Source organism: Penaeus chinensis, chromosome 37, assembly GCF_019202785.1.
Source record: "Penaeus chinensis breed Huanghai No. 1 chromosome 37, ASM1920278v2, whole genome shotgun sequence".
NCBI lineage: Eukaryota > Metazoa > Arthropoda > Malacostraca > Decapoda > Penaeidae > Penaeus > Penaeus chinensis.
In genome coordinates this window covers 2,245,911-2,255,910 of record NC_061855.1, presented here as the reverse complement: position 1 = coordinate 2,255,910, position 10,000 = coordinate 2,245,911, and the positions used below count along the sequence as shown (strand labels likewise).

The 10,000-nt window shown below is 41.2% G+C and overlaps 1 protein-coding gene across 1 annotated transcript in view; it reads right to left on the bottom strand.

Annotated features, from left to right (window-relative positions):
• The window catches only part of LOC125045715 (xanthine dehydrogenase/oxidase-like), a 30,386-nt gene that overhangs the window by 19,351 nt on the left and 1,035 nt on the right, over positions 1-10,000 (bottom strand). The window contains exons 3-5 of the mRNA XM_047643145.1: positions 3,559-3,678; positions 2,817-2,968; positions 574-715 (exon numbers count right to left, since the gene is read on the bottom strand). Coding sequence (XP_047499101.1) covers positions 574-715; positions 2,817-2,968; positions 3,559-3,678 — 414 coding nt within the window. The remainder of the gene's footprint in view (positions 1-573; positions 716-2,816; positions 2,969-3,558; positions 3,679-10,000) is intronic.

Sequence of the window (10,000 nt, the reverse complement as noted above, 5' to 3'; positions counted from 1 at the left end):
TCCGAGACATAAACCCACACATATCCGTATCTACGTCTGTATCTATTATCTATATCAATATCTAAATCTAGAGAGATATATCCACATACTCATCTACACACTAACCCACGCCCAGTCCAGCCATCAACAACCACACGCACACTTACACCCACACTTACAAACTTAAACCCACACTTTCACACCTACACTCACACTTACACAGTTAAACCCACGTTTTCACACCTACACTTAAATTTACACACTTAAACCCACACTTACACACCTACACCCACACTTACACACTTAAACCCACACTTACACACCTACACCCACACTTACACACTTAAACCCACACTTACACACCTACACCCACACTTACACACTTAAACCCACATTTTCACACTTAAACACACACTTACACATCTACACCCACACTTTTACACTTAAACCCACACTTTCACACCTACACAGACACTTACAGACCTACACCCACACTTTCACACCTACACCCACTTTTCCCTCTCCCCCTCACACATACCCATTCCGACCCACCCTTACATACCCACTCGCCCTCAAACCCAGACTCTAACTTACCCACTTCGGTGTTGCCCACTACAAGCTTGGCCTCAGGATGGTGGCACTTGAGGCGGAGCAGGTGGGGCAAGGAGGTCGGCCTCCAGTAGGTCACCCTCGGACCCTGGAACTTCAAGGGCTGGTGGTGGAGGTGAATCTTCAGCTGGAGAGAGAAAGGGGGGTGGGAGGGAGTGGAGAGGGAGGGAGAGAGAGAGAGAGAGAGAGAGAGAGAGAGAGAGAGAGAGAGAGAGAATGAGAAAGAGAGAGAGAGAATGAGAAAGAGAGAGAGAGAGAGAGAGAGAGAGAGAGAGAGAGAGAGAGAGAGAATGAGAGAGAGAGAATGAGAGAGAGAGAGGGAGAGAGAGAGAGAGAGAGAGAGAGAGAGAGAGAGAGAGAGAGAGAGAGAGAGAGAGAATGAGAGAGAGAGAGAGAGAGAGAGAGAGAGAGAAAATGAGAGAAAGAGAGAGAGGGGGAGAGAGAGAGAGAGAGAGAGAGAGAGAGAGAGAGAGAGAGAGAGAGAATGAGAGAGAGAGATGGGGGAGAGAGAGAGAGAGAGCGAGAGAGAAAGAGAGAGAGACGGGGAGATAGGAAAAGAGAGAGAGAGGAGAGAGAGAGAGAGAGATTATTATTATTGCTATTTATCTATCCATCTTTCTGTGAATAAATCAGTCTATCTATATGTCTGTCTATCTATCTATCTATATATATATGTATCTGTCTAGTTATCCACATATGCATCTATCTATATATTTATCTATCTTTCTATCTATCTAACACTCTACCTATCTGTCTATCTATTCATCTATCTATCTATCTATCTATCTATTTGTTTATTTATCTATATTTGTCAGTCAATCTATCTATATGTCCATACATCTATCTGTTAATCTATCTATCTATCTATCAATCTATCTATCTATCAATCTATCTAACCATCCATCCATCCACCCACCAACCTATCCATGGATGGATGTTAATTACCCAGACTATAATAACGCCATTTTATAACCAATTTTTAAAAATCAATTTCCAATTTCATTCTACACCTGAGGGGGGAGGGTGGGGGGGGGGGAGAACAACGGATGAATTCCGCGTATCACTTGTCTGTTACCTCGATGTCATTGCATAACGCGAAGGAAAATGGCAGAGGGGGGGGGGGGAGGGGAAATTAATCGAAGTATTGCACGATTTTATCACATTTCAGACGTCCCCCTCCTCCTTGCCCTCCCCTACCCCCCTCCCCGTGTGTGTTTTTTTTTTTTTTGTGAACGTCATTGAACTTGGCGTCGAGTGTGTATGTTTTTTGGTTATTTTATAGCCTGTGTTAGTGTCAGGTATAATGCAAGTAGATATATACATTCATGCGAACATATGTATATATATATGTATATATATATATATATATATATATATGTGTGTGTGTGTGTGTGTGTGTGTGTGTGTGTGTGTGCATATATATATATATATATATATATATATATATATATATATATATATATATATATATATATATATATGTGTGTGTGTGTATATATATATATATATATATATATATATATATATATGTATATATGTGTATATATATATATATATATAGATATATATATATATATATATATATATATATATATGCATACATACTGTACATACATATATAAACCGCATTCATGTTGACAAATGTAGAAAAGGATATCTTCACAATACATCTCTTGTAGTGTGAAGATATTCTTTCTCATTCATGCCTTTTCTGCACTACAAACACACACACACACACACTACCTCTACCCCCCCCCCCCCACTCACCCACCGGACCAACCCCCACCCACCCCACCCACTCTCCGCCCCCTCCCCACTCTACCCCCCCCTCACCCACACACTCTACCCTACCCCTCACCCACTCCACGCACTCTACCCCCCCTCACCCAGCCCCACACACTCTACCCCCCCTCACCCACTCCACGCACTCTACACCCCCCTCACCCACACACTCTACCCCCCCTTCACCAACACACTCTACCCCCCCTCACCCACTCCACGCACTCTACCCCCCCTCACCCACACACTCTACCCACCCCCTCACCCACTCCACGCACTCTACCCCCCCTCACCCATACACTCTACCCCCCCTCACCCACACACTCTACCCCCCCTTCACCAACACACTCTACCCCCCCTCACCCACTACATGCACTCTAACCTCTCCCAACCACTCCCCCCCCACTCCTTCACCCCTCTCGCTACCTCCCGCAACAGGAAAATCTCACCTTTAACTCAGGCGGAAATATGATATCTTGACTGGGGTCGTAGGGCGTGAAATCGTCCTTAGGAACCAATGCACTGGCTTCAGTCCCGCGGGCTTCATCTCGACCCTGAGCTTCGCCGTTGCTGAAGCCGTTTTGCGTGAAGCCATTGCAGTCTTGGGCGTTTGATGAAGGGGAGGAACAGGTAGAGGTTAGAGGTTTGTTTGTGAGTAAGATTTGTTTGTGTGAGGTATTCGTGGGGAGAGAGAAAGGGGTGGGGAGAGGTAGGTAGAAAGAGAGAGAGGGAGAGAGAGAGAGAGAGAGAGGGGAAGAGAGAGAGAGAGAGAGAGAGAGAGAGAGAGAGAGAGAGAGAGAGGGAGGGAGGGAGGGAGGGAGGGAGGGAGGGAGGGAGGGACAGACAGACAGACAGACAGACTGCACAAAATAAAATAGACATACAGATAGGCAGATAGATAGATAAATAGATAGAAAAATAGATAGACAGTTATATGGACAGATAGATAGAGGGAGAGAGAAGCAAAAGGAGGGAAGGAGAAAGAAAAAGACAGACAGACAGACAGACAGACAGATTAACATATATATATATATATAGATAAATAGATAGATAGATAGTCAGGTAGGTAGATGGAGAGAGAAATATTTATATAGATAGTTATATAAAAAATAAAAAAAAATACAAAACAACGTAACGACTTTGCAACAAAAAAAACAAGAAAAACAACAAGAACAACAACAACAACCCTACCTCCGTTCGTTGCACTGAGTCTGCAACATTTCTCACGACCACAGCCAGTGTTGCTCTCGTTGCAAAGCGTCCCGAAGCCTTCGAGGATCGGCCGGTAACCTGTACAGCGGCACAAGTTCCCTGAAATGAAAAAAAATGGATAGATGGACAGATAGGTAGATAGATGGATAGGTAGGTAGATAGATAGATAGATAAATAGGTAGATGGATAGATAGGTCGGTAGATAGATAGGTAGGTAGGTAGATAGGTAGGTAGATAGATAGGTAGGTAGGTAGATAGGTAGGTAGGTAGATAGGTAGTAGGTAGATAGGTAGATGGATAGATAGGTCGGTAGATAGATAGGTAGGTAGATAGGTAGGTAGATAGATAGGTAGATAGATAGATAGATATGTAGGTAGATGGATAGGTAGGTAGGTAGATAGGTAGGTAGATAGGTAGGTAGGTATATAGGTAGGTAGGTAGATAGGTAGGTAGGTAGATGGATAGGTAGGTAGATAGGTCGGTAGATAGATAGATAGGTAGGTAGATAGATGGATAGATAGGTAGATAGGTAGATAGATGGATAGATAGGTAGATAGGTAGGTAGGTAGATAGGTAGGTAGGTAGATAGGTAGGTAGGTAGATAGGTAGATAGATAGATAGATGGATAGATAGATAGATAGGGGGGTAGATAGATAGATGTATAGATAGATAAATGGATAGATAGATAGATAGATGGATAGATAGAAAGATGGATAGATAGGTAGATAGATGGATAGATAGATAAATGGATAGATGGATGGATAGATAGATAGATGGATAGATATATAAATGGATAGATAGATAGATAGATAGATGGATAGATAGGTTGATAGATAGACAGATAGATAGATAGGTAGGTAGGTAGATAGATATGTAGATAGATGGATAGATAGGTAGATAGATAGAAAGATGGATAGATAGGTAGGTAGATAGATAGATAGGTAGATAGATAGATAGATAAGTAGATAGGTAGATAGATAGATAGATAGATGGATAAATAGATAGATAGATAGATGGATGGATAGATAGATAGATAGATAGGTAGGTAGATAGATAGGTAGGTAGGTAGGTAGGTAGATAGCTTGCTAGCTAGATAGATAGATAGATGGATAAATAGGTAGATGGATAGATAGATAGAATAAATTAATTAATAAACATATAGACAGATAAAAGAATGAATAAATTAGTAACAAGAGAGACAAATAAATGAATATATTAATAAACAAATAAATAATAACTTACAAAACCATGAATAATAAAACAGATAAAGCTATAAATAAATTAACAGATTAAACAAATAAACGAAATAAATACAAACATAAATAGAAAGATGTAGAAGTAAACAAACAGATAAACAAAAAAATACGAATTTAATCAATCAATCAATTAATTAAGAAAAAAAAAAGATAAAAAGCAACGAATAAAGAAAACATGAAGGGGATACGACACTAAAAGCAGGAGCGGCGACATTGATTGATTGATTGGTTGATTGACAAACAAGTTAATGAATAAGTTGACATGAATTAATGAAATAAAAAATGATAAATGCATAGATAAGTAAATAGTGAAGATAAAGATAAAGATAAAGAACAATGAATAAAGAAAATATCAAGAGGGTACGACTCTAAAAGCAGGTGCTTTTATTGATTAACAAGCAAACAAATAACAAATAAAAATGTAAATTGATAAACAGATAATAAACAAAAAGTAAAGATAAATGATCAATGAATAATCAAATACATCAAGGGGATACGACAGTAAAAGCAAGTGTGACGACACCGGAGATTGAAAAACAAACAAATAAATAACAAACAAATAAAAAATAAATAATAAAGATAAAGATAAAGATAAAGATCAGTGAATAATCAAAACAGCAAGGGGATACGACAGTAAAAGAAACTGCATCGACACCGGAGATTGATTAATTGATTAATTGATTGACTAACAAACAAATGAATAAAACATAAATAGATAAAGCGATAAACAAAAAAATAGAGGCAAAGATGAAGATAAAAATCACTGAATAATCAAAACATCAAAGGGATATGACAGTAAAAGCAAGTACAGCGACAACGGAGATTGATTGATTGATTGACTGCGCAATTGATTAATTAATTGACTGATTGACAAACAAAGGAATAGCAAATAAATAAATAAATAGACAAGCAAATAATAAAGATAAAGATCAGTAAATAAACGAGACATCAGGGGGATACGAAACTAAAAGCAGGAGCGGCGACACTTAATAACAAATAAGTAAACAAATGAATAAAGAGATAACCAAATAAACATAAAAATAAATAGACAGATAAATAAAGAGACAAACAAATAAATAAATAGATAACGAAATAAACTAATAGATAAACAAAGAACAAACAAATGAATAAGAAGATAAAGAAAGAGAGAAACAAGAAAACAAACAAACTAATTAACAAACAGATAAAAATAGATAAACATATAACAAAGATAAAGATAAATATAAAGATAAAAGAGCAATGAATAAACGATATCATCAAGGGGATACGACAATAGCAGGTGTGACGACATCGGGAATTGAATAACAAACAAATAAATAACAGACAAATAGAAAATAGATAAATAATAAAGATAAAAATAAAGATAAAGATCAATGAACATTCGAAACGTCAAAGGGAAACGACACTAAAAACATGAACGGCGACACAGGAGACTTACCAACAAACAAACGCATAAAAAAAAAAAAAAAAATCTAACAAATAATAAAGATAAAAAAAATAATAACTCATAAAGATCCGTGAACAGACGAAACATCAAGGGGATACGACACTAAACACACTAGCGGCGACACAGAAGATTGACCAACAAACAAACGCATAACAAATAAATAAATAAAAAATAAATAAATAAAGACAAAAATAAACATAAAACATAAAGATCCGTGAAAAGACGAAACATCAAGGGGATACGGCTCTAAAAACATAAGCGATGACACAGAAGATTGATCAACAATCAAACGCATAACAAATAAATAAAAACAAATAATAAAGACAAAAATAAACATAAATCATAAAGATCCGTGAGCAGACGAAACATCAAGGGGATACGACGCTAAAAGCAGGTGCGGCGACACCTGAGCCTCACGTGCGCCTCTCCGTCACCGCCAACCGCAGACACTTCGTTTCCTCTCTCGTCTTGCATTATCAGACACGACCTCGCTGAGTCTTACGTTGAGGAAGGAAGAGAGGGAGGAAGGAAGGGAGAAGGAGAAGGAGGGGGGGGGGGAGGGAGGGAGAAGGAGAAGGAGGGGAGGGAGGGGGTAGGAGAAGGAGGAGGGGAGGGAAGGGAGGGAGAAGGAGAAGGAGGGGGGGAGGGAGGGAGAAGGAGGGGGGAGAGAAGGAGGGGGGAGGGAGGAGGGAGGTGAGGGAGGGAGAAGGGAAGGAGAAGGAGGGGGGAAGAGAAGGAGGGGGGGAGGGAGGGAGGGAGGTGAGGGAGGGAGAAGGGAAGGAGAAGGAGGGGGGGAGGGAGGAGAAGGAGGAGGGGGGAAGGAGGGAGAAGGAGGGGGGAGGGAAGGATGGGGGAGGGAGGGAGAAGGAGAGGGGGGAGGTGAGGGAGGGAAGGAGGGGGGAGGGGAGGGAGGGGGGGAAGGGGAGGGAGTGAGAAGGAGAAGGAGGGGAGGGGAGGGAGGGAGAAGGAGAAGGAGGGGGGGAGGGAAGGAGGGGGGAGGTGAGGGAGGCAGGAAGAGGGGGGAGGAGAAGGAGGGGGGGAGGGAAGGAGGGGAGGGGAGGGAGGGAGGAAGAGGGGGGGGAGGAGGGGGCAGGAGAAGGAGGGGAGGGGAGGAGGGAGGAGAAGGAGGTGAGGGGAGGGAGGGAGAAGGAGAAGGAGGGGGGAAGGGAAGGAGGGGAGGTGAGGGAGGGAGGAAGAAGGGGAGGGAAAAGGAGGGGGTAAGGGAGAAGGGGAGAAAGGGAGGAGGGAGGGAGAAAGAAAATAGGGAGAGAAGGAGAAGGAAAAAGGGAAAAAGGGAGGGAAAAAAATAAGACTAAAATAGAGAGAGGACGGGAATAAGGGAGAGAGAGAGAGGGAAAAGGGGAGAAGGAAGGGAGAGGGAGTGAGGGAAGGAGAGAGGGAGAAAAATGGAAGAGAGGGAGAGAGAGGGAGAAAGAAAGAGGGTGGGAAGGAGGGAGGAAGAAAGGAAAGAAGGAGGAAGGGAAAGAGAGGGAGGGAAAGGAGGAAAAGAGAGAAAGAGAAAAGTAGACAGATACATACATGGATACATACATACATACATACATACATACATACATACATACATGTATACATACATTGGTAGACAGACAGACATATAGATAGATAGATAGGTGGAGACAGAAGGAGAGAGAGCGAGGAAGAGAGAGAGAGAGAGAGAGAGAGAGAGAGAGAAGGGAAGAGAAGAGAGAAGTAGAAGAGAGAAAGTGAGAGAGAGAGAGAGAAAGAGAGAGAAGAGAAGAGAAGAGAGAAGTAGAAGAGAGAGAGAGAGAGAGAGAGAGAGAGAGAGAGAGAGAGAGAGAGAGAGAGAGAGAGAGAGAGAGAGAGAGAGAGAGAGAGAAGAGAAGAGAGAAGTAGAATAGAGAGAGAGAGAGAGAGAGAGAGAGAGAGAGAGAGAGAGAGAGAGAGAGAGAGAGAGAGAGAGAGAGAGAGAGAGAGAGAAGAGAAGAGAGAAGTAGAATAGAGAGAGAGAGAGAGAGAGAGAGAGAGAGAGAGAGAGAGAGAGAGAGAGAGAGAGAGAGAGAGAGAGAGAGAGAGAGAGAAGAGAAGAGAGAAGTAGAATAGAGAGAGAGAGAGAGAGAGAGAGAGAGAGAGAGAGAGAGAGAGAAAGAGAGAGAGAGAGAGAAGAGAAGAGAAGAGAGAAGTAGAAGAGAGAGAGAGAGAGAGAGAGAGAAAGAGAGAGAGAGAATTACTATAAGATAATTCTCTCTTTCTCATTTCTTTCTTTATCCTATAATCATAATGACTAACATTACCTTTTGAGTTTCTTCACGCGAATACACTTTTTTTCACAAGAATGAAGTAAATTCTCTTTTATTTGAAAATCCTCGTAAATAGGAATGTAAAGGTATTATCAAAGGGAAAATAAAATAACAGTCATTGTTTATGCAACTTCTTGGATGAATGAAAAACTACACACACATACACACACACACACACACACACACACACACACACACACACACACACACACATCTTAAACCTCTAACTTACTAACTTACAAGACAAGCTTTTTTTTTTTATTCTAACCTGAGCCTTTGAGCTTTTGAATATATATATTTTGTTTATGTGGCTTATGCGTGAATTTTCAATGCACAAGATCTCGAGAGAATTTTCTTGTTTTTAGAAAATGTTCTAGTGCATGCCTGCCTCACTGAGTAGAGGCTTATAGTTTACTGTATATGCGCAGTGATGTGTCAGTTTAGAATTAAGCAGGTTGTTTGGTGCATAAATACAACAGCGACCTTTTAAATATCACACGACCATTGAGTAATAGAAACGTGGAACAGGCAGGATACTATAGTAAGTTCGATAATAAGAATATGAATAACTATCTACAAATCCGCGCGAGTGCACACACAAATCGCCTACGTGCGAGTGTGTGTGTCTCTGTCTGTGTGTGTGTGTGTGTGTGTGTGTGTGTGTGTGTGTGTGTGTGTGTGTGTGTGTGTGTGTACATTCGTGCACATGCGCATCGCCTGGTAGTTCACGGCAGATGCACAATATATATGTCTGCGGACGTTTAGTCCTATTGAACAAACGGCAGAGAAAGCATTCCTAGTTAGATGCAAAGAAAAAACTTAGGGGTCTTTGCTTTTACATCCCAAATATGAATCTACAATAATTATAATTCATGCAAGGGATTGTGAGGTTTTCAATCTCACAATCCCTCTGGCGTATTTTTATTCAGTCATAAGCCCCTCTGGCAATTGTCTTTTACTTATTAGTTTGTTTTACTTTGGTGCCTTCTGCACGGTTCTTTTTGTTCGTCTTAGCTTTTGTATTTTTTTGTCATGCTTCTTCGTATTGGTCACGCTCCTGGTAGGCCTGCATCTCCGGGGATAATTGGCTTGTGAGGTCGTGTGGGTTCTGAGCCTTCAGCCCGGTCCCCTCACCCCCTTTTTCGAGGAACGAACGGGGCCCCCTCATTTCCCTTGGCCCCGAAGCCTGAAGCCTCCCGCCTCACGGGTGGCCTCTTTTGGGTTCCTCTCTCACATAACCTTACAGGATGCCACGGCTGATCACATTCCGTTTTATGAAATAATAAACATCTACAGGCCATATTATCAGTGTCACCCGTTAATAACACATAACCAAATCACGCTCGGTTGAAAAAGCAGAATGGTATTCACCTGATCGAATAGGAAATCTACCATCCTCTGATTTCGACTACAGAAAAAAATAGTCACTTTCTGATACA